The sequence below is a fragment of the Colius striatus genome, chromosome 3 (assembly GCF_028858725.1).
Source record: "Colius striatus isolate bColStr4 chromosome 3, bColStr4.1.hap1, whole genome shotgun sequence".
Taxonomy (NCBI): Eukaryota; Metazoa; Chordata; class Aves; order Coliiformes; family Coliidae; genus Colius; species Colius striatus.
The window spans coordinates 12024677-12050663 of NC_084761.1; the positions used below are offsets into that span (position 1 = coordinate 12024677).

General features: G+C 44.6%; 1 protein-coding gene across 1 annotated transcript in view; it reads right to left on the reverse strand.

Annotated features, from left to right (window-relative positions):
• ADAP1 (ArfGAP with dual PH domains 1) overlaps nt 1-25987 on the reverse strand; it is a 60040-nt gene that overhangs the window by 16154 nt on the left and 17899 nt on the right. The window contains exon 4 of the mRNA XM_061992719.1: nt 20227-20309. Coding sequence (XP_061848703.1) covers nt 20227-20309 — 83 coding nt within the window. The remainder of the gene's footprint in view (nt 1-20226; nt 20310-25987) is intronic.

Sequence of the window (25987 nt, forward strand, 5' to 3'; positions counted from 1 at the left end):
CCCAAACATGCATGGCCTTTGCTTTCTGCCATCCTCAGTAAAGCATTATAAACTTGGAATTAAAACACATCTGCTTTTTGGTTTCTTTGGCGCTTTAGTTCGCAATTTCACCTGGAAAGAGGCATCAGAACTGCTTGTTTCCATGACATTTCTAAGGTTGTGGTAAAAACAGGTCCAAGGCTTTTAGGAGAACCATGTTAATGTATCCAAAATGGAGCATAGCAACAGAGCCAATATTGTACCCGAGCCCAAATGAATCATCGCGTTGTCTCTTGCCTTCTTGTTTTGCTGCAAGACAAAGCATGGGAGGCTGGCATTTACCTGTGTGTATAATCCAAGAGCAACCATATTTTCCTAGAGTTTGGGCAGGACATCACCTACAGAAGTAGATTTTCTTTCCTCTAAGCCATTAAAGTGCTTTGATCTCAATTCAGAGCTTTGGACAAGATTTAAATACAACTGCATCACTTTGCTGCTAAAATTGCAGGGTATATATCGCCACTTCTCTGTATGTCAGAAGCTGAGTATATTAACATTAATATATTAACATTGTAAGATGTTAATTAAACCAGAATGGTAGATAGGTACTTACTGGAGCTGCTTTTTCTGAGAGGTTAAGGAATTGCATAATTACTTGGAGTAGCTGAGTGGTGAATCCCTGACTTCTCACATCACCGCTGACACCAATGTCACAACCTCCTTTTAAAACAAAGAGTCTGAAGGATATCTGTTCTCAGATAAGCCATGGTGTTCACAGTCCAAGGGCTGATTGGAGAAAGTGCCATATTCTAAGGTTCCCCTATGGGCTGGACTTTGAGTTACAGAAAGAACTGCAAGTCTCTCATTTGGCTGTGTCAGTGTAAATTGTTTGGTTTGATTGCTGGAAGTTGTAATATTTCTTCCTGTAGCATTTGGCCAAAGCAAGACCTTTTGCCATTTTTTTAAGCAGTTGCATTCCAATAAAAATAATAAGGAATTATAAGGAATACTATTTTTTTTCCCCGTAGAGTAAAAACACCACTGTTTGTCGAGACAGGCTCCTCCTTCCCATACATACAGTTGTCCCCTGTAAGAGGGGTGTCAAGTTAGAGCTTGTAGCCAAGGCTGCAGCTACCACCTTGCACAGCACTAGTAGCTGGCTTTTTCTTTTCTTTTTCCCCCATCTGCAGCTGTGCTGAGGAGCTTATAGCTTCCCTGAAAATAATTCTGCAGTCATCTCCGGATAAATACACTTCCTGCTGGTTACACCTTCAGCAGTGCAGATACAGGCATATTAGAACCATCAGCATCCACAGGCACAGGAGGCAGAGGGGGCCTTGGAGGCTTCTGATGAGATGGGATCCTTTCCCCTGAATGCTGTCCTTCGCAGACTGAGTGAGGAGCCACCAAGAGATGCTACTGGCCAAGCACAGTTCAGTGCTTGGGAAGTGAAAGCCCCAGCAAGGTGCAAATAAGGATGCATTGAGTGATCCTACAAACCAGTCTCTTGGCCCCTAGAAGGACACGAGAGGTAAGCTCTTGGTGCACTGAATGGAAGGATGGGTGCCCCAGCACGTCTCACTCTCTCAAGATGCCAGAAGGGAGTGACAACTCTTATTCCCCCTCAACCACACATCTTCACCACAGCTCACACAGCCAGGCAAAGAGCTCAAGACCTCCCACTTGCCCTCACAGGCACACACCTTTTAGAGGAGAGAAATTCCCAGCTCAGTCCTCTCTTAATGAGCACTTAGCATTCATTCAAATTACCTTTCCTAAAAGCCATTTTGCAGAGAAGGGTTTCCTATTGCCATCTAGTCTGCCTCTGCTGCCTTCCAGGAGCTCATAAAACAATTATTGTCCTGCTGCATTGTAGCACCTCAGCTATGGATGCAAGCAGCTGATTAGATTGATTGCTTCCACAATACCCAATTAACCCACTCACTCTGCAAATGATTGACTTAATCAAAGGCAATTAGCACTTGAATGGCTACATCAGACAGAAAGACAGGATTTAGTAGATGACTGAGATAACACCTTACAGACATCTCCTTGGCCTTCTAAGGGAAAACATCATGATTAATGCTCAGCTCAGAGCTGGAAGTAGCTGAAGACTTTAGGTCGGTGGTTTTTGGTGGCACAGAAAACATAAGGGAGTAGGAACACATACATTTCCCTTTACTGATAAAGGGAACAACCTAATGCCACTCCTAAGGGGAACTTGAAAAGTATCGATGTTCTCCTTTTGCCCCTCTTCCTGTTCATGCAGGACTGGGAGCACCGACCACTTGAACAAACCTCAACACCCAGCTGTCATGAAATGGTGACTTTTGTCCCTGACAGCTCTAGACAGTCAATCCCTGAAAAATGGGCGTACAAGGCTGTCTTCCATTACCAATCCTCCAATCAAAGTCAAATGTGTTTTACAAAACCACCTTCAATACTGATGTCTTGCAAGGCATCTTCTCCCACAGCATAAAAAAGCTGCCCAAAGCCACATGCCCAAAGCAGTACCATTGCTCAGCAGAAATTCAGACCTTGGTGTTCTCAGTGACTGCTTTTCCTCTACACAAATCACCCCAAACCAACACAGGCAAGACAAAGCCTCACCATGGGATGGTCAAGAGGAGAAATCCATGCCCCTTAAAACAGAGGATAGAGACCATTTTAGATCATGTGTAGGACAATTCAAGGTTGAAGCCAAACAAGGAAAACAAACTCTCTGGATTACAGCAAAAATACGTTGTCATCTTGATTCATCTTGAGCAACAAAGCCTTTGAAATGGAAAAAGTCATTTGTTCAGCTACCCAGCTGCTTGGATCAATACACGAAACAGAGCCAGACACGACATCTCTATGGAAAAACCATGGGGCTGAGCTTAACAACACATCGAGATCCTGAGGGTGATGGAAAGAAGACGAGGTCTGCTGCCATACATAGGCACGTGGTATGTAAATGCAAGGTTAGTCCCTGGCTTCCAAATCCCGTTTAAAGTCATCACGAATCCACTTGCATTGCTGGCTCACAGCTGAAAATCCAAATTGCTTCTAAGCAAAGCCCCAATCATAAAGCTGAAATCCATTAAGCTTGTGATGTTTGCCACTATTTAAATCTGATTAAAATTGTACATGACACCACTAAGCCTAGCAGTCAGAAAACACTCCTGTCAGGCCTGATGTGTAATCCAGACCTCCCTTCTTTCACCGGGTTGTCAGCTAAAAGGAGCCATAATAAGAGATCATGTACCTAATCCAGCTTCCTAAGCTGTTTTTAACTGGTTTCGTTAATCACATGTTATGATTCCTTATGGAGTAGCTCTCAGGTGAGAAAGACATTCATCCAGACATCCATACAACCATCCATACTCCCAGAAGCTATCTTGGATGGGATCACATTGCCCCTTGCAGTGTGAAGAAGCTGTCAGGAGGGTGAAAGGTAGGGAAATGGAGCCAGAGGGCGGTGACAACCTCTGGGCAAGTGGCTGCAAGGTAAGGTGGTGTAAAGGACACTCGCCAGAGAAAAAACTCCTCTCTTAGTAGAGTGATTCTTGATCTCCTGGTGAGCACTCAGCTCCCCTGAAAATGATGCACGGGAACAAATATAAGGAGAAAATATCAAAGCACACGATTCCCAAGTCTTCACCTGACAGCTGCAGCCAGTATCAGGTTTGGTGTCCACCACAGCAAACACAGCAACATCCTCTCTTTTATCAGTTTATCTTAGAATTGTCCATTGATACAGTATGACTTCCATGGTAACTTAATTATTGAGCAAGTGTTTACATATTAAAGATAAGACAATAGTTGGCTTCTGCGGGGCGATTCGATTGTATCTGCTGGGACATGTTAAAACCCTCTGCTACAGAAAATGTCTTTACTGGAAGTCCTGTGCTTGCCTTACTGAGAATTGAATGTGGAATCTAATTTTACTTGGAAATCAAATGCTTCCTCTTCAAGTGGCATCACCACATGCCCACCTGGGAGCTGCTGGCTGCTCAGAGGAAAAAAAAATCCAGTTACAGGTAAATAACCTTCAGGTTTTGATCTTTTGAAGCCAGTCTTTTATTACAAAAAGGCAGATGAAAGCTGAGAGGTTCCCAGTGCGATGCTCATCCCATTTACCAGCACTGAATGCACTCCAAGCCTGATTTAGCTGGAAAGCTGGGTGAGAAAATGTTCAAGGACAGGCAGGCAGTACCAAGTCATAATAATATCCAAAGCTGAAGTTTGAGCACAAAAGCACTACCAAAACAGAGACCAGGATCCTCCTTGGGGAAGACACAAACACCCCAAAAAGTCATTGCTGTGGGCATTGCAAGTTACATGCACAAAAGCTGCATGGGAAGATGGACTGCATCTTTCTCACCTGGCACACGGAGGAGTTGCTGTCCCTCATCCCCTACCCATCACTGCCCAAGCCCAGAGCTGGTCCTGCCTGGACCTCTGCAGCACAAAGGAGAACCAACCTACAGCCTTGCACGCAACCACAACTTTTATACAGAGAGCAAAGGGGTGAGACAGTGAAACACTTGAGGATGAGAAGTGTTTACAGCCTCAGCGTGCACTGGAGATGGGCTACAGCAAGCCATATGCTGCTGAAACTTCAGCAGGAAGCACCTGCAAAGGGCCAGGAACCACCTGAAGGTCTGGATTTCATACAGGCAGCCTGCAAAGCTATGAGATCAGGCTAAAATATCCTCCAAGCCCTGAGTAGCTTTAGATGGGATTCTTACCCACACCAGTAAATAAAACCTCAGTCTGGGCAGCTGCTCACATAGATCGATCCAGGCAAGGATGAGATTAATTTAATCCCTCACCAGAGTCTTACAGAAATCAGCAGTGAAGTTCCCTACCGACTTCAGATGGGTTTAGAACCCTCTCTCTGGGGCACCCCTGAATAAAGCATTCTCCCCACGTAGGCAGCACTGCTGTACAACCTGTAAATCACAGAAACCCATCCTCACACACACATAACATTCCTCTTTGTTTGCTTTGAAGAGAAATCCAAATGGCTTTGAGCACATCTGCTGCGGTGCTAATGGCTCCTGATCATCTATTATTGAGTGTTCGACACATTTACAGTCAAAGCTATTGCTTTATGAAGGGAATGGAGAATTTTTTAATTTAAGGCTTGTTCCTTTCCTAGCTGCTGGTTTTATAGCTGTGCCAGAAATCAGCTCGTATGAGATGCTCTGGCAGCTGTGGTATCGAGGGAGTGGCATTCAGCAGCACAGCCACAACTTCCAGGTTGCATGAGGACATTTGTACACCTTGGGTTTTCTAAAACTATCACCCTCCATCCCCTGGAGCAGTGCAGTCCCATTTTATGAACTCCTGTAATTATATAAATCAAGGCTCAATTCTAGCCTGAGTAAGTCATAGTCCAAAAGTCCCATCGACTTTGCTGTGTGAAACTTTCCTCTTTCAGCCTCTGCAACACATGAAAGTTTAAAGTTCCCTCCTTGCTGAGCAGCCTCCTTGTCTTTTTAGGTGTTTTGGGGTTTGCTACTGACATGCCACATAATTGCTTCCCTCAAGGGCTGCTCTGGTTATGAGAACAGACCTGGCTCATCTAGGTAGCTGCCATGTGTGCACCTCAACTGCTGCAACGATTTTAAAACCAGTCCTATTTAGGCAGCTGAAGAGGCACCTCCAGCCAAATTTCACTTTCAAGTGTCCAAAAAGTGGGATGTGGACAACTCCACTGCTGCAGACTTCTCTGCTGTGTTGGAGATTTCAAGGTGAAAACTCAGGCAAGCTCACTATAGGGGGAAATGCCGATGGAGACAAGCTGATGTCGGTCAGAAAGAAGCATCAGCAAACACTCATGCTTCTCAGTTGAGGTTAATCTAAGGCTTAACTACATCTTTGGCAAACTCCAGAAAAGACATGACCTCACCCAGGAAAAATATTCTTTATCTGGTGAGAGACAGAAACTGCCTGGCCCTGTGCAGTTCTCCAGTGTAAAATGGATCTGGTCTTTCATAGAAATTTAATTAAGCTCTGATGAGTTGCCATGAAGTCAGCCTTTTCCATGTACTTCGTTATCCTATTGCTTCATAGTCTCTCCCTTCTCATTAGCAGAAGAAAGATGCACTAGTCTCTTGATCCTATGTCACTACACGGGGAACATGAATGTACACAGTATAAAAAAACCTCGGAGATCCAGGCCACTGAGAGCTACCTTCATAAACCATCAGAAACAGAAAGGGATGGTTCCCCTATTCTTTCCCTAAATGTTTGTCATCAAAAACATGGACAACAAGCCTTATACTTCTCTCTAGCTTTCTCAAATGAGTATAGGTGCATTTATTGACTGCAAAAAGCCAAGGTTACAGGAACAGGCATCCCGAGCAATGTCAAAATATACTATTTCAAGTTGGTTGCCCTCAAATAGGGAACGCTCAAGGACAGGACTGACTCATGCTAATTATACCTGGGGTGTTTCATACACTTATTGATTTTGCAGCCTATACTCACCGGGGGACTGACTCTCCCAGGAGACATGACAGCTCAGGGCATCTCCAAGGAGCATCCAGAGTGCATCTCGAAACACAGGCAGTGCATCTGGCCACCAAGGGAATCCAGGGGCAGAGGAGAATCTCAGACTATTCATGAGAAACTGTATGAGCTCAGGGAATACAAGTGACCTCAGATTGACCACAAAAGAAACATTTTTGGAGTTGACTTGACAAATATAAGTATTTATGTTGAGGATGATACAATATGCAACAACATTTCTTAGATGTGCTTGTTTGAAGGGAAAAAAACCCATAATCAAACACCTTGCATCAAGTGCTTAGATGGAAGGAAAAAAATGAAACAAGACCAAAGCCCAGCTATTTGAAATGTCACAGGCCAGCCCTTTTCCCCCTTTGGTGAGCTTCACTCTGCTTCCCCTGCAACCGGCATCGCCACTGCTTTCATTTTCGCACGAGAGCTGCTGCTCTTTAGCTAATTATAGAAGCTTGGATCAGAACTATGTTGAAGGCAGCTTGACAGAACCAGCTGTTAAAATTACAGCTGGATCCTAACCTAGCTGTGCACATCCAGCTTCAGCTTGCAGTGGTGCTATCCCCTCTCTGGAGCCAGCTGCCAATGCTTTGCTTGGCCAACTGCTCCTCCTCTTCCTCCAGTGCTCCAGCTCAGGCTCACAGGTCCTCGCCTGCAATTTTTGGCAGCCTATATGCTTTTCTGCTGTAGTGGAGCTGAAGACATCAGTGTATTTCTCTTTGCTAGATGCTTGTCTTCCTCCAGCAGCTATCTGTAAGATCCATCACCACCCTATCACTTTGTTCATGAATTTCCTGGAGAGTGTAACAGCAGTCTCTGGCCTCTCGCCATGGCCCAGAGAGGGAGAGAAACACAAAAACACATCAAAGTTATCTCTAAAATAAAATCTTTTCCATTTGGAGCCTTTTCCTTTGCCTTCTGGTAGTTATTCTGGGCAGTGTTTCTTTAACGAGGCTGGGAAATGGTGCAGCATCTTCCTTTGATTTTAACGGAGCCTCAGGAGGCTGCATTGAGTCTGAATCAGCACTTCCAAACGCTACTAGAAGGCATTGAAAGGCTACTCTGGATCCTGGTCCTATGACACCTGTCCTGTTGAAACTTCAACACAGCCCAGTATGGGAAGGATGCCACGTGTGGGTCCCTGTCACAGTCCTGCTACGCTTGCAGGAGAAAAAATGAATGCCAAGACAAACACACTGTGATCTCTCTTTGCATCCTCCCCCTTAGTTTAGTTTGTCAAACGGCTCTTTGATGCACCTTTACAGCAGTAATGTCTGTGCCTGATGTTTCAATCACTAGTGTTGCAAAGTTGCCACACGAGGAGGGCTGAGCAGGACCCACCACAGGCAACTCTCCAGGAGCTCCACTGCCTCGCCTGCACCCACAGCTGATGCTACAGTGGATGGCGTTACTCTGGCTGGGGATTACAGCTGCTGCTTGTTTCTTGAGTGGATATTGTTTTTCAAATGGATCCCTTTCCTTCCAAGGCAATTTGGCTCAATATTTATTCACCCTGGATACAGGCTGTTGTGTGAGTTTTTATTGTGCTTAGGTTGAGGCTGCTGAGAGCAGGAGAGGTGACCTGCACAGCATTACTCCCCCGTCTGCTTCCTGCAGGAGCAGGGTCAGGGCATGCCAAGGAAGAAGCACTCGTTTGTTTTACAGCAATGACTACATTTCTCTCAAATGTCCAAGGAGTGGATGGGGAAAGGTTCCTTGGAAAAAGTCCTGAGAGGGAGCTGTGTAATTTTAAATGCAGAATCATACTGGGAGGACATGAAAAGGAGACTGAGCATCAGCAAACAGTGTGCTGTCTGCTTCATCTGAACATCATTTTTTCTGGGGTTTCCTCCTTCCTCCACTACATTTTTTTTCCTGGAGCCTTTCAACTAATCCTCCCCATTAGCCAAAAACTGAGGGGAAAAGGCCTTTAGTCTCGCCATGTCTGCACTCAAAATCCACAGCATAAGCATAGGCACGTGGGTGCAGACACCAGCCCTTGCACCCACTCTGGTCCCTCCCATCCTGCACTGTGCCTGGAGCTGCCAGTGCTGCACCCAGTGAGGACCCGGCCACAGGGGCTCAGACCCACCACTCAGCAGCACATGGGCTCTGAAGAAGCCTCATCCTCACAGTGAGCTGTGTCTCTGGCTGCAGGAGAGCAGGGAGCAGTGCCCGCCGAGCCTGGCTTCCAGCGTGACTCACGTCCTGGCCAGAGGCTGATGTCAGTGCCCAGAGAACAGAAGCCCTCTCTGTGGCTCCAGTAGCATGAGAAAGAAGATTCTGTGCCAGGCAAGGTTGCTCACTGGAAGGTTGCTTGTGCTTTAACCCCCTCCTGACAAGAGCACATCAGCCTCCAGTAACGTTATAGAAGGTTAGAAAAGACCTTTAAGATCATCAGGTCCAACCACTCACCTCACACTGCCAAGTCCATCACTAAACCATGTCCCTCAGCACCTCAGCTACACATCTACTTTGATACTGGGTTGAGAGAACTGCAGGGTTTGCAGTTTCCATCCAGACACTCACATCCAGCCCTCTGCTAAATGCTCTTTGATTATAAACCCTGTGACCAGGGCTGCTCTTTCCACACATTTGTACAGCACTCTGAGCACTGGATGCAATCTGTGCATAATGCTCTTATGGACCTTTGAAATGCAAAAATGCTCTTATGCTCTCTTGAAATGCAAACAGAAATGAGATGTGCATATTTTTTGGAGGGCTAGAGACCCACTGACAACCTGCCCTCCCACATTTCTCCCTGACATGAATGATCATGAGAGATGCATCAGCACAACTTGCACAGTACCAAGCTCACAGCAGGCTGCAAAACTCAGCCAAGAACCCAAATTCCCCAGATTCCCTTTGTGCCAAATCATTTTATACTGTGAGATGCTGAGATGGGGCAGAGATGTGCCAAAGAGGTGCAGCATCCCTGAGCCCTGGGCACCTTGTTCAGACATAAATCCTATTGCCTTCTGAGGTCATTCCTCATCTCCACTCCCCTCAGGTGCAAATACAAACTGCCAGGGGGAAACAGTGCCAAGCAGAGGAGTTGCTCCTGGTTTCAGCTGGAGAGAGGGAAAATGCAGCCAATCTTTGGGACCAAACAACCAAGATCTTACAGACAAGGGCAGGATCGAGTGTGGAGATTTGTAACACAATTTTGCTGAAATCCAGTAAGAAAGCACTGAACATGATGCTTTGGTTCAGCCAAATACGGGAACGGGCTGCTGGGAACTGACTGGAAACGGTGAGTTAACAGAAGGCACCAGTGATGCAATCCCAGCGTGCACACCAAGCACCAGCAAGCACTGCAGGGAACTGGGGCCACAACTTCCTACCACAAAACATCTCCTCTTTCATGTCCAAATCTCTCCTTCACAAAAGTCTACAGGAATTTTCAACCAAACACCAGGCTACCCTGATATTTGTTGCTTTTTACTATTTTTGTATTTCCTTTTCTCGGTCTATGAGGCATGTGCTTAGAGGGATGGGGGAGAGGAATTAAGATGGTAGTACCAAAAAAGCACCTCCCAGCAAGGGATGCTCTGCAGATCTCACCAGCTGCATCTTCCCAACACACTCTGCAGCCCTGCATCATAAAAAATAATAAGCAACACTTCCCAAAGAGGGACAGCAGCAGAAAATGCCAGAGCTTCTCTCAAACCCCAGCTCTAATACTCAAGTCTTTCAAGCATCAGAAGAGGATTTAATCCATTTTACAACTAGCATCAGATAACAGTGAGAGTAAAAAGCAGCTGGAGAAAAGCAGCAACTCCCCTTTGAGGCTAATAAGTAGAAATAAATTAACTGATTTCTTTATATTGAAAATTCCTCTCAATGGACTAAGATCAAGGCCTGCTAAAGCTTTTGACAGCTGTTTGCCCATCAGACATGTGTGCACTGAGGTTAAATAGAGAGTTCCACTCACAGAAACTCCTGATAAAGTCAGGCCTTTGGATTGAGATTACAGATGCAGCCAGTATTTTCAGAAGTTCAACCCAAAAAAAGTCAGAAGAGCCAGTTATAATTAGGCTTTTGAGAAATTCCTATATATGGTGTAAATCAAAAGGCAAGTCCCTGGCAATGTGGGAAATGTGCCAGAGAGAAAACAGAATGAGAAGAAAATAAACTCTCTATTTGTGTTGCACTACTCACTTTACAGACACATAATGCAGGCTGGGCTTTAAAGGTGACTTGTAGTTTTGCAGCATTATATGGCTCTCAAACTTTTATTCTGGTACTCAGAGTCTAATGTAACTTAATGTTTACAGAGTGGTTTTTCAAAGCTCACTGCTGTCACCAGAAACACATTCACGGCCATCACTAGGTTTGGAGGAAAGCTTTGAGTACATTGATACAAACCACTGCAAAGATTTTGTTGACACCAAAAGCTATTACAAGATGTTGCAAGCACATAGGGAACTAGGGGAAGGAGAAGGAAAAAAAGCAAAGGCATTTCTATATCTCTTCAGGTCAGATAAGAGGTGGTGCATTACACTGCACCATGGCCATGTATGTCTGCCCTTGCACCACCAGGTCACCAGACAGGTGACCTTGCTCTGTACCTCCACACTCTCCTGAAGCACATACTCCCATGGTCTTGTCAAAACCCAGTGAGTTGATGCTGATAAGCTTAGAAATAGTTGCTTTTGTCACACAGTTTCTCTTACTGCTGTCGTGAGATCAGTTTCCTAAGGAACCAAAGCTTACATGAGCATTGTCTGTCTACCTCCTACTCTAGCTTTTCAGCATCTTGGACAATTTCAGCCAGATGTTGCTCCCTGTATCATGGAATCATTATGGTTGGAAAAGATCTTTAACATCATCGAGTCCAACCACTTACCTCACGCTGCCAAGCCCCTCACTAAACTAAACCACATTCCTCAGCACATCACCTATGTGTCTTTTGAATATCTCTAGGGACGGGGACTCCACCACCTTCCTGGGCAGCCTGTTCCAATACCTCATAACCCTCTCAGTGAAAAAGTTCTTCTGAATGTCCTATCTAAACCTCCCCTGGTGCAACTTGAGCCCATTTGCTCTTGTCCTATCCATTGCTGGAGAGAAGAGATAGAGCCCCAGCTCGCTACAACTCCCTTTCAGGTAGTTGTAGAGAGTGATCATATCTCCTCTTGGCCTCCTGTTCTCTAGCCTAAACACCCCCATCTCTCTCAGCCACTCCTCATCAGATCTGCTCTCTAAACCCTTCACCAGCTTTGTTGCCTGTCTCTGGACACGCTACAGCACCTCAAAGTCCTTCTTGAGTAGTTGCTAAATGCTTCACTCTTTCTCAATTATAAAGCAGCAGGATAATTTATGCTATTAAAAGTCAGCCTCATCCCTGATTTTTGCAGAACCTCCCCTGTACTGAGGTGCTGCCTCTTTTTTCTCCAACTGTCCAGCATCTGCCTGCTCTTACCTCTACACTCAAATGTACTGGGTGTGTATAGTGCCTAGCACAGCATCACCTTGACCACCTGCAGATCTTCCCTGGAGCCAGTGGAAACCTAAACAGGAACATAAGCCAAGAATGTGGGCTGTGTTTGGACAAAAAAAGGACGATGAAATGGTCTTCACACTAGTCTGCATGAAACAGCAGCTGGCTACCGTCCTGACCACACACTCTAGCTGGCTCAAGTCTTCCCCACTGCTAAAAGCAGCTCTTGATTTAGCTGATAATGCCTTTGCAAGAATAGAGTTTTGATTCCACTATTTTACTTAACGTGCTTGTCTTGTCAGCAGGTAAAGGACACTACAGGAAGCACCTCTGGCACTTCTCCCCACTTGCAAGGAGATGGTTTCACACAACAGCTTTGTCAAGTTGCTCCCACAGTACCATTTCATCAGATGTTGACAGAGTTTGCATGAGGAAGGGCATCTCACTGCCCATGGAGAGACACTCTGATCACAGAGCAGGTCCAATGAGACGGAGCAGTCTCCCTCACCAAGACTTTCAGACAGCATAAACCAGCATAAGCATTGATGGAGCAATGCAGATTCACAGCAGCCAAGGCAGAAATGAGGCAAGAAAAGAAACATCCCAAACCCATCCTTGCATCTCTCTTGGAAGTCTGAATCTGGGAACAACCTGCTGCCACAGCCTTGATACCACTACAATGCCCAGAACTGAGACTTTGCAGATAGCTCTTTCTTTAAATATCAATTTCTCTTTTATTTCAACTGTCTTTCCCCAGAGAGAGCCGCCACCAAGTCTATGAAGGCTGCATTGAAAAGGTAGTGATTTCTTGGCACAGGCTGGTGTGTGTATATTAAAGGATGCTGGAGAAAACACCTCTCCTTTGAGCAGCAAGCTCATTTCACGATTTTATCCCCAGCAGTTTACAGCACAAAAATCTTGCTGACTTCACAGAAGATGCCTGCAGGCCCAGCAAAGACCCCCTCCTCCTGCAGGGTCAGGAGATGTCATCCCACACCAGACACACAGCAGGCTCTGCTAGCCCCAAAGCACAGCATTTAACTGGCAATCAGTCCATGGACTTTTTATCAGCTGTAATGTCACGTGAATGTCATACTCTGCCTTAGGCAGAGAGGCACCATTCCCAAAGACTCTGGCAGGAGATGTGCCTCCAGTCTTTCCCAAGACTGACCCTCTCAGCATCACAGTACCACCACATCCTTGTAGAGCAGGGCTGGGCTCTCATCTCCTCTTCTCCTGGCTGATGTGCACTACATCCTATCAGAGCAGGCTGCAAATGAACTGAACCATGCCCATCTCCCCTGGACACAGCCCTCATCCCCTGCAAAGCCCTCTCCTTTCCCCTTCCCAGACCCCAAGGCTGTGCTCTGCCAATAACTGGGAGGAGGGAGTGCCACTGACTGGAGAAGAGGGGGTGTTTTTCTGAGAGATTAAAGAATGCAATAGAAATAAGTCAACCTCTCAGAAGCTTTCAACAAGCCACAATTCAAAGATACAATCATGCAATTGAACTTCTCGTGTCAGCAATTTGACCTCCTGAAATTTTCTGTGCACATTTTTCCTCATCCACAACTGAAAAGTAGGCAAACAGTAATTTTGTTAATTCTCTAATTGCATTTTGAAGTTGTGAACTCACATCAGCTGGCCATTTCCTGCAAAATTTTCTGATTAAAAAGGCTGAAACACATTTTGTGAGGGAACTTCCCAATCACCTTTCCTCTGCTGCAGTTCTGAGTGGCTTCAACCCTGCAGTCTCCCAGCTCTTCCCTTCCCTCTGTGCTCTCACCCTCTCCTTTTGCAAACCACCACAGAGCAGAAGACACCACCTGCTCCCAGGCACCCATCAACCCACAGACACCAGGCAATCACACCTCCTCTCCCATGCCACCTCCAACACTGGGGTTTTATGCCTGTGTTTGCAAAGCAAAGGGGTCAATTAATGTATGGCTTCACACTCTCTTTTGCATGAGCATCTCCTCAAAGGCCTTAATACATATATGGTCTTGGCAAATGTCAGCAGGAGCCCTCAAACCGATGCTTGTTTCTTTGTTGTAGTTGCCTGGCAGACTCCCCTCCGTGCTACAGGCTGGTGGCCAATAAAACCTGTGCCCTTTTAGCTTGCTGTTAGCACTGGTTTATTCTCCATGTGCTGCTCAGTCCTGTAATTCAGCAGCATGTGTGACAGGAGAGAGGAATTTTGCTTCCAAGGCTGTGAAAAACACACACAGCAGAGCCAGTGTCACTCTGATACTCGTAGCTCCCTGCTAGCTGGCCGAAATGGAGCAAGAGACAGCAGAGGATGAGGTCTGCCAGTTAAAGTAATTGGGTTTTAACTGCAACACTGCTCACCACTTTGTCTGAACAGGCCCAAAATAAACTGCATTACATCATCTGCAGGTCAGACTGAACTAATAAGGGTATCTTTCTCACACTGAGAATGAACGTAGTTATGTCCCATGCATTTTCTCTGGTGTTCTGCAGTCAGAGCTCCTTCCAACTATGCAAGTGCAGGGGAAAATTAATTCACTCTGCTGCCCAAATTATGCAAGAGCCACATGGAATGGAAAGTGCACATTAACTGATTTAACTGTTTTAGGGTGTTCTTTCGTGTCTCATAATTTATTTTGCCATCATATTTCCAGACAAATACAAAATAACCTTTAAGCCAAGTAATCTTCAGAGTGTTGACAGAAGATAGTACAAACAAATAGGAACCTTCAGATAAATGCCACCCTTTGGCACTACCTGGAGCTCACCTCAATAATGACAATAAGATCTAGTCCATAGTGCTATCAATACAGGAATACAAGCCAACAGAGGCTACAGCCCTGATTACCTTTGACTTTGCTAATACACCCCAAAATCCTGCCTGTATCTTCTAGCCTTCTCAGTTGCTCCAAAGGAAGCTCTGAGGCCAGCTAAGGTTGCAGTAACACCATATTGCCTTACTCTGAAGCCCAATAGGCCATCACTCAGCTATATAACTATCAATCAAATAACCAAAATTGTCCATCTTCCACCACAAAGGACAGAGTTTAAATCTCCCACTGGTGTAAATTCGAGGCTCCAGCCTCCCGTGACTAAAGAATGAAAGCAGTGATGTTTATTGGCATTTACTATCCTTCTCCTTTGCAAATGATGCATTCCTACCATGAATGCCTTTGGGAACCAAATGTCTCAACATGAAAGATATGCAACAGTATCTGCCGTGAGCGAGGGAAAACTGCTGTTCCCCAGTTCTACTGCAAGGGAGTTGTACCAGCATGCAGAGCTAGAGGTAGCACTTATCATCAGCTGAACCCTACTGCGAATCTTCTCTTCCCGACTGCTTTTTCCACCATCTGATAAATTAACAGCATAGGATTTACTGGCCTACTTATAGGAAACATAAGCAGGCAGTATTCACAGCAAAGTTGTGGAAAGATGGCCTTGATGCTACTGCTGCATGTGCCCTGTTCACCCCGTGCCTCACTGGAGAGCATGTTGCACTGGAAAGCACCTACAGCCTGGTCTAGGAGCATAAAAATTAGTTCTGAACTGTCCCAGGCAGTGCTTTCAAGAAAAGGGTGACAACTGTTTGTGCACAGCCCAGCATCTCTTGCTGGAGATGCCCATCAGCCCTCTCCATGTGAACCAGCCATGTCTATCCCATAGCTAGGTGCTTTCACAGTCCTAACAGTGAAGTTAGGCCCTTTTTCCTGGCAAGCATCAAGAGATCAAGCACCTAGTGTTAAGGGCTCTCCCATTGTATTTGCTGATATTAAAGCGAAGACCCAAAGATGTGTTATCCCTGTCCACAACTTCTCCCAGGCTGGGCTTCAGCTCATCACAGGGCACAGATTCCTCCTTGCATCTCTGCAGCTACAAGATGGTTCCATCCAAAGTCAAAGACAAGTTCACAGGAGCAAACAACTCCCTGTGGCTCTCTGTGGGCCACATGCATGTCACATTCTCTCCTCTGTGCCCTGGGATGCATTAGAGCAGCTGCATCTTGACCAGTTTATAATATTAGAGTGCTCCATTTGATTAAGAGGAATCAAAAGCACCCAAATGAATTGTCAGCAGGTCTTTTAGGAAGCATTGCCTACCAACAGTAGGAGGAAATGCCCAAGCTTTTAAAAGTGGGTTAAAGTATTTTGTTTTTAAGTTATCAAGCCTTCCGATTGCTGTGAGACCCAGATCCAGATTTTGACAGCAATTACCACCTTCTTCCATTTCTAAAAGAACTCAGCACCCCTGCCCCATTAAACTCCTTTAAAAGGAATAATTAGCTGGAGACTGACAGTAATTTAGCCAGTTCATTTATCAGGAGGGACAAAGCCAACCTTAAACACGCTAATGTGAGAGTCTGAAAACTGGTATTATTCTGTTATCGCCTGCAGAGTGCTACAAATGTTATCACTAGTGGAAGGGACCACGGTGTTAATAGTGATTGCTGGGGTGTAAATCATGTTTTGCTTCATAAAGTGTGGCCAGGGTGAACAAATTATTTAGCTTTTGTACTACAGCTGAATTAAGAGCTCAAATGTATAAAAGGGTGTATCTAAGAATCGATAGTGGATCAACGAAACATTTAATCACTGTTTCACTAATCTCCCTGCACTATCCGAGCTCAGACTGACTCCCCACACTGAAATCGATGCACTAATATGCTCATTAACAATGGCTCCTTCAGAGGAATGAAACCATCAGAGTTTGAAAAACTAACTGTGGGCAGAGGAGCTGTGAATAGCACATGGGCTTGTGCTCCAAGGCTTCCTCGGGGAGAAACAAACTCTCTAAAAATTCCCTTACAGCCAATTTCACTGCAATTTCCTACAGAGGATAAGTGGCTGTGACTACATGTATAACATCACATCCCTAGGAGGGGACATCTGATGCAGGGACTGAACTAAGCCTCATGGATCTACAGCCACAGCTCCTCTCTGGTGTGAGGCTCGAGAGCTGGCTTCAACACTCAGCACTGCCCACAATGGGGATTTCTGCACCTGCAAAGTGTCTTTGTTTTGCAGTTCTGGTTCTGCAACCTCTCAGTGGTCTGTGTCTCACAAGGCAAATATTTCCCATCCATTTGGGGGCTATGCAGGACCTTTTGGGGCAGCTCTTGCCTTTGTATCCCACACTACTTCCTATTTATACTCTTCACCAGCAGCTGAAGAGTTTGCTGCATCCTCCTGCCAGGCTTCCCTGCATGACTATCTCAGCTCTGACCTGCACATCTGACACTCCTGTCCCAAGACTCATTTCTCCCAAGTCTGTCAGTTCAGCTGTGATAGCTTCTGCTTGGCATCTACAGGCTCCAGACAGCTTCTCCCCAAAGGATTTTCTGAAAGACATTGAATTTCTGATGAGGGTTTTGTCAGCCTGCCTGGAAAAGGTTGTTGCTCAAAACTATTCAAAGAGAGCATTTTCTTATTTTTAATGCAATTACTGAACAAATATCAGTATGCAAAACTGCCCCTGGGATTGGGAAATGGAATTAAATCTTCCAACAAACATGAGAAAATGGATACCCACGTCTCTATTAGCAACAAAATGTTTCATGCTTAGAAACTGGTAATCTAACACTCCTCCAGGGAATTCAGAACAGTGAGAAAAAATGGTCTAAGACAGCATTAGAAACAGAAATATACACATGTTCAAATGAGACACAAACTAGATGTGAGGTGGGCAGGAGGGTGTCCTTGTGCATTCACAGGACTTTGTGTTCATAGGCACTTCAGGAGTTCATTAGTGGAAAGCAATGTCCCAGATCCTCTGCAGCTCCCAGCCACACTGGCCTGGAATAACTAGGCACAGGAGATCCACCCCAGGCAGGGTGCATTCTCCAAGCCGCTGGTGTGGTCATGAAGCTGTATCAATCCCTGCAAGCAGTGAGAAGAGAAAAGCCAGGATGTGTGGTGTGGCCAAGCTTCTTCTGCAAGCACCAAGCTCCACGGATGACATGGCTCAGACCAGCTTTGACAGCACTGGTTTATAGTGGTTGAGCAAACTGGTGGTCCAGGACTGCTTACAACACAATGACAAAACACCCCCACTTCACTCAAGTGATACAGGAACCGTTCCAGCAGTGGTGAGCTTGGTAATGTTAGGTTAACGGTTGGACATGATGATTTAAAGGGACTTTTCCAAACTAAATGATTCTATGATCTTTGGTGTGCTGCTTTCTTACAGAAGACAGAATTTTCCCTGGGCTCCCTTCTCAAGCCATGACCTGGGAAACAACTGATTCCTGACATAACAGCCCAAGAGCCACAAACAGCCTCATGAATCAAGTCACATTGTGCAGTCCAGAAGAAGGAGCATTGTTTGGCACAGGGTAAAGTGCGGGTGTACAACCACATCTGGGAGGCTGTTACGGTTGAGCAGAGGGGAAAAGTTGGCCCTGGAAGTTTGATGTGTGTCCATAGCTTTGCTTTGCTGTAACATCAATCAGGTCATCCTGAGGAGGAACCACCTGGCAAAGTCTTCCCCTTGAATTTATGGTCCAGAAGAATTAACAAATGACATCCCAGTTGAATAGGTCATTTGCACAGCTCCTATGCTGGATTTTAACAGTTATCTAAGACAGTATACCAAAAAGCACTCACACACAACCTACAAGACTCTCACCAGCCTGCTTTCCCTCCCCCTCCTCCTCCCAAGAACACTGTTTGAAATGGCTTACCTCACTCTCTTCTACATTTAATAGCTTTTGAACTTCAAAGTGAGGGGAGAAAACCCTATCACTTCACCACACAGCTAAATATTATGCAAGCTTGATCTAGGCGGACCTGCTTCTGCAGTGGGGTTGGACTAGATGATCTCTAAAGGTCCCTTCCAACCCCTACCATTCTATGACCACATTACTGAGGAACACCTACAAAATATGCTGCTAAACTCCCATTTGAACTCTTCCTGTAATATTTTTCAGACTGCTCAGAACATGCTGCTCTCCATTCCCACACAGCACTGAAACATTTACTTCACTCTAACCAGGTACACACTCTTCTTGGAGTGGAAAGGACTAATCATGTGCTTAAACTTATGCATTTGCCTCAAGTACCTTGTTCATTCCAAGCTTTTCTATCTAAAAGTTGCTCTATATAAACTGGAAACATTACTTCTGAGCGAACGTAATACACGTGTTGGTAGATACATTCCAAAATTATCTTAGAAATCACACTATTTATTGTTAATAGAACAGGCCCAACTCCAGCAGACCACTTGGAAAAATGCAAAATAAAATGTGCACAATGTACTATATATGAATATAGATATCCCCCACACACTGTGCATGGCTCATATACAAAATAGTGGAGCAGAAATGTTCTCGGCATAAACTGAGACTACACGAGATGAGATTTTAATTGTGGTTTTAATAACAGCAAACTGCTGGAGCTACCTGCTTATTATTAGCCTTGAAAAGCAGCATGAAAATAATATTTTAACCTTTCATCTGTAACATGGTCTTTGCTAATAAAATTATCCCAGAGTCAACCAAGCACATAGCTGGTGTCAGCTACTTAATATGCAGAATAACTTAAATGCCACTTACATATAGCAAAGAAATATCCAGCTAATTTCACGCTGGTCCTTATGCTGGCACAGTCACACAATGAATACAGTCAAACCCCACGTCTCCTCATCAAATCCTGCCCTTCTCCAAGAAAGTCATCTGATTCAGTGCTCTACTAAACCACCCCTTTGCAAGGCCACCATCACTCTACCATTGTGCTGGGAGTTCTGAAATGAGCTGTCACACATGCAGAGTCTTTGCAATTGCAAAACACGGTGCATTTATTATACTACAAGGAGATCAGGTCCCACTGACAACACTTGAAGCACTGTGGAAAGACAGCAACAGCGATTTGGGAAGAGAGGAGCACCTAGCATGTTTATCTACCATTAACAAAACCATGCTAATAATCCTACTTTATCTTTCCAAAGGAAATGTCACTTTGATGAGACAAACACCTTTATCTCCATTTCAATCCAGCTTCAGGCCTCCCATTAGTACGAATTAACTCACTGGTACTCTATCTGACTTGCTGTTGCTGAACAGCCCATGGAAGTCAGCAGAAAGACTCTTGTAACGAAGTTTTTTATTCCACTGGACATTAAAATTCCCAATATTCCCAATCAAATACAGAGAATGCCAACAGGGATCTTTCCCAAAAGACCACATCTTCTCCTCCTAATTAGTCACATGTGAGCAATAATCAATATAAAGAACAAATAACAGAGAGGGAAAAATATGGAAGGTGCTGGATATTAAAAAAAGCTTATTTGCCAAAAGTGTCCTTTACTACCTGCAGAGTAAGGCTCCTGCTTCTCGCTGTGAATGAACTCTTTTCGTTCGTATTTGGCTCTGATCCACTGTTCCCGCAGCAGTCTGGAAGAAAAATACAGAGAAAAGGAAACATAGTCCAAGATACACTAAGGAAGAATCCAGAATCATTAATTCTACAATCAAAAGACAAGTGTGATTTAAAAGTCTTCCAAAAATTGTATTGTATAGTCTGGAGTCAAAAGTTTCTTCTTTTCCTGTGGGACAGCAATAAATTGTTTCCTTGTACATCCAATTTTATTGGAAACTCACTTAATAATTTTTACAGATTTAGAAGAATAGCCTGTTCCCACCCACCCAATCAGTCTCTGTACTACAGACTACACTCTTCAAAATAAGCCTTGAACAAACTGCATGCGAAAGAAGTCTTTGCCCTGAAGCGATCCATATGGAAGCAGAAATTGGGTATGCCCTGTGTGATGCATGTCCACGATGGCCTTTGGGCAGTCAAAGCTGCAGAGATATTGCCTTTGTGTCATGCACAGACAGCTATTCAAAACAATTGTGATGTATCAGGTTAAAATTACACTTGTAAAATGAATAAAAGGGGAGGCTCAGCCCAGGGATGGGTGACGCTTGTGACTTGGTGAACATGGAGCTTGCTGTATAGTGTCATGCACCTCGCAAACTAGGAACAACAGGAATTCTAGTGAGAGATGACCTCTTCAAAATGAAAGGAACATAGCATGGTCATATGTCAGGTTCCAGCCAACCTCTTGGAAGGAACTGGAGTGTGAAAAGTGAAAAAGCTTTAAAAAGACCAGGGGAACACGGCTGGGGAAGGGTGAAGGGGCTGAGCTCTGTGGAACACAGGATCCAGACACCAGAGTGTAGCAAGAACACACCTGGCAGAGCTCTTCCAAACTCACAGCCTGTACTGATAAACCTAAGAAAGAAATCCACAGTGTTTGGCAGGAAACATGTCTATTACTAAGTCCTTTACTTTCCATGTTTAAAATGCTAGCAATGATTGACATACCAAGGCCTTAACTTCCAAAAGGGAAAAAATACCCCAAAGAATATATAGTTTTTGATACTTTATTTTAGGCATGAGTGCTGAGGCTAATGAAGTAGTTTAGATCTAGAACAAGCTAGAAATTGCTACAAACCATTCTTAACCGTGCATAGTTCTTAATTGCCCTTGAACCTGAAATAGCTCAAGCAGGGAAAAATGAGATGTAGAGATAAAGGCGTGTGTCATCCCAGCAACACAGCAGACATTTCGAAGTGGCCTACACTGATGACAGTAAAAGAGCCCCCAGCACCGAGCTTGCTCAGTAAATCCATCACACTTCAACACATCAGCTTCTCTGCCAATTAAAACTGTTGAGATGCTTAATTACCTTTTATTTTTTGCTATGTAAATTTAACCCTGTCTTTTCAGCAGACACATTCCAGAAATGCTCAAAGTGTACTAACATTGCTTATAAAAAATCATCTGCAGGTACAGCAAACACATTAATCAAATCTGTTAAGACACTATCCAATGGGAACTGTGGCTGTAACTGGTTTCCTGGTAGTAGGGGAGGAAATAATTACATACATTTCATCACACCCATTGTTTCATCTCCTTGGTTGGGGCACTGGTCTTCTCCCACAAGGCTCAGGGAACACCATAGCTTCCCTGCACCCAAAACTCAACTGTGAGCTTCTGCTGTAACAGAAATAATGCATCAACTCTGCCTTTCCCCCTTCTGTTCTTGTTTTCATGACTGATCTTCAGTTGTTACAGACACATCTGCAGTTTGACTATGAACTCTGAAGATGAACATCCATCTCCCTTCTGCTGTCACTCTGTGCTAAACTCTACATTGGGTACAACCCATCAGCAGCTTATCTCAGGAGGTTCAGATGAGTTTTGTAGAAGTGTGTAAGGGGGCTTTTCTGGGTTGAGCAGGATGCTCTTTCTGGATCTGACATCCATAACACAGTAGCCTGCAAACGTACAAGACTGATAACCCAAAAGGTAGCACTTCTTTCCCTGTTTCTAGACCTCTGATGCTCATCAACAAAACTACAAATTTTAATCATAAAATCAACACAAATGCTTAAATTTGTTACTTTTCCTGCATTTTGCCTAGCTCGGCTGCTGCAGACAGCTTGTTATTGCCATAGCCAAACTTGGACCTTTTTAACGAGACGATTGGGAATTTAACTAGAAGGAAGAAAATTCACACCACCCTCAGCTCCAGCTGACTTCAGTGGATTCTGCAGGAGCTGCAGCTGTTCTGAGTCTCTGAAAGTCAGCCTTCCAGTATGAATGTTTAAATACAGTATGAATTAAGGTTCACGTGCAGCAGGGGGAAAACACTCTTGCTGTATAATGCAGGCAGTACAACAGATACACTCTGCTGATCTCATGCCTGAGGAACACTGCTCCACACTGACTTATTTCCCGTGATGCTGTCAACAGTGCTGGTTCACTGTCTCCACAGCTTTTGTGTAAGAGAGGGCAAATCGGGCAGCCATGAGGCACCTCTCCCAAAGGGGTATCCTGAGAAGCTGCAAAATGCTCTCAGTAACCTCTCCCAGCATTTGGGCCAGACCCAGAGTGGCTCCAGGGGCAACTCCCATGGCAGATAGGACTCCAGTCATGCTGGTTTCCCAGCTCACAACAAGCACTTTCTGATAGCTCACGTGTTTTTCCCCTTTCCTCATCACAAATCCAGACTCTTTCAGTAATAACTTCTAAAAAAAAAAATCAAAATAAAAAAATCAGGCTACACCAAGAGCAGGCCATGGTTAGGACAACTCAGTGCAAAGCCAGTAGCTGCAGGTTCTGCTGCAATGGTTATTTATAGAGAGCAGAACAACTCCAGCAAAAGAAACTGAAACAAAAACTCAACAAGGATAGCGAGGAGTCCAGCTTTTCCTTTTAATGCTACAGAGAAGCTGAGCAGGGCCTTGTCAACCCTCACTCTCACAAGCTGAAGGCATTCCTGCTATTATAATCTGCTTTTGAGTCCTGTGCTAGTTCCATTGGCATAGCTTATATGAATTTAAACAGATGCAGGAATTTGTCCTGGGATCTCTGGGAGCCAAGAGCAACCAGAGGGCCCATCCAAAGGTCCCTCAAGCCATACACAGTCTCTCTGCCATCTTCAGTGGACTTCAGGCTTGATCTTCATTTCATTTTAAGCGTGCCCTCAGAGGCTTTTTAAGCATGGGTTGCTGTGTTTTAATTGAGGTGTATTTTTTCCTGAGGTGATACGTTTACATAAGTAACTCAGGGTGGACATCACATGTCATGGAGCCTCCATCTAAACCCCCCTTAGATTTCGACAGGAGTTCTGCTCACAGAAAGAACTGTGGCAATAGCATTATGGTATTTTACTGCATTCCCTATGAAGGGATAATGTAGCAAATATGCTGTTGGTGTTTGTTAGAGAAAGAGAATTGCATCATTCCTAAACTGCAGAGATGCACAGCTTTTGGGAACAACTCCAAAAGCTTTAGCAGCCCACCTAAAGTCTGGCAGGCTGCTGCTTACAGCAAATGTGTCCTTTTTTTTGGCAATTAGAACAGAAAGGTCATTGTAATTATCAAGATAAAAACTCGGGAGCAAACTAAAGAAAAACCACAACAAGCCCCAACCCCAAATCCATAAGGAAAAAGCACATTTCCAACAGAATAAGGAAAAGTTTGACCCCCGGACAGAAAAGGACTGGGCTGCACTGGGAAGGCAGGCGCTCCAGAGGCAGACAAAGCACTGTCAACACTACAAGCTCCAAATCTCCTTTTAGGTAATTGTTTGCTTGCCTGGCCACCCACATGAAAACAAGTGCTCTCTGTCCAAGAGCCAGCAAGGAAGGCTTCAGAAGAAACCAGCAGAGCCGTTTTATCTTGGTCCCACATACTCACAGTCTTTCACTCACAGCAAAAATCCACAACGGGAAAAGCTGTTCAAGCAGTTTAACATCAAAGTGTGGCTGCATGGTTTCAGTGTGCTTGATAGAGGGGTGCTGGACAGCCAAGTTTATAGTGTCCAATTTGTTACCCAAGACTCTCTGTTGTCCTGGCTTTCCTAGAAGGCACTTCAATGCACACACCACAGATGCTTTATGGCTGCTATGGCTTTTTGGAGGGGTATGACAGACAAGGAGCCTCAGCTAGAGGTGAAAGTGGCCCAAAAGACATCAAATACCATCTGATACCACCTTGATTACATCTTTGCAAACCACCATCAAGCCCAACAAAGACAAAAGAAAGGAATGTCATGCAGGAACACCATTTCCAAAACACAAATGTGTAACTTCTGGAACTTGTCAGAGGTTTTTCCAGAAAAAAAAATCCAAACCCAAACCAATCTGTTTTCCACAGGCAGCTCTGTGGACACAGCTATGCCAAGTTTCTGTCAAACAACTGTTTTAATGAAATTTAAAGCCCAAGTCCAAGTTTTTGCTCAGACTGCAAGGACAGCTACTGCAGCATAGACTAAAAGCCTGTCTAGCTTCCCATTCACAGACTAAAAGCCTGTCTGGCTTCACATTCTGCCTCTTTTCCTATCCAGTACATCCTCACTGTGAGAACTTGCTTTTAAATGGCTTTGTGGAGGCATGAGATAGCTGTGGGGCGTCTTCCATACATCCTGCAGCAAGACCAGTAACTGAGCTTCTGGAAGAAAGCAAAAAGGCAGTGGTTTTGGCTATCAAGGCATAAAAATCTTGCATTATGGATCTGAAGAAGTTAAAGCTGGATTTGAGTATGCAAAATGGTAACACGCTCAATTAAAATGCTAACAGGTTCCTTCTTTGTTTGCTTGTTTTACATGCACAGTCCAGTTCACCTCAACGCTATTTTTCAGAATGCTTAAACACGGATTAAAAACATGTAGCAAACAGCCTGTGTCAGTACAATCTTAACCTTGTAGCAATTTCCTTTGGAAATTACAGGAATCAATATGAATTAGCAGGCTTCTGAGCTAACGACAAAGAGAAAACAAGTGACAAGAGGAGAAGACCCTGCAGCTGGTTTGGACTTAAGGAGTAGGCAGATGTCAGGCACTCAGCTGACAGCAGAGCAATGCTCAGGCAGAGACTTCCCAAGGCTGAGTACCCAGTTGGAGCCACCTCTGGGAACTGATGGGCAGTTACTCTGCAACACCTCAAGATCGACATCTAAGACATCAGGCACTTTTGAAAGCCAAAATGTGAGAACTGTTATTAGTAAGAGAAGCCCGAGCAAAACACTCAAAGTTTACCCCTCGGGGCACTAAGCATTAAATAAGTTCTTCTATTAAGTACCAGCAAAAGGAGGTAACAGAGGAAGAGAAGATCAGGTGAGAAGTTTGCATCTTTGGCTATCATTATGCTCCATGCATGGGAGGGGAGAGGGCCAGACTTAAGACCTTCAGACAGCAGACTGAGCTGATGGGCTCGCTAGCTCCTCTACCAAAATCAGCCAAACTTCCAACAATAAAGAATAAAATTATCCAGGCACTTACTAGGCAACTTTCTCTCTGCACATTTTAATCACACTGTAATACAATGAGCCAGTTCTGCTAATATCTGTTCTTCAGATGACTATATAGATGACGCTTCAAGATGTGAGCCTCACTGGGTAGGACACATGCTCTCTCTGACTGATAGCTCATCTTGTTCTAGCTAAGAGAGCCACCCAGCACAACTCATGCCATTTTGTTCTGCCTCATTTTTTCTACCAAGGTACTCAAATGTACTGGCAGTTGGTGTATTTAAGTGTTCTGCATAAGGAGCAGATGTAGC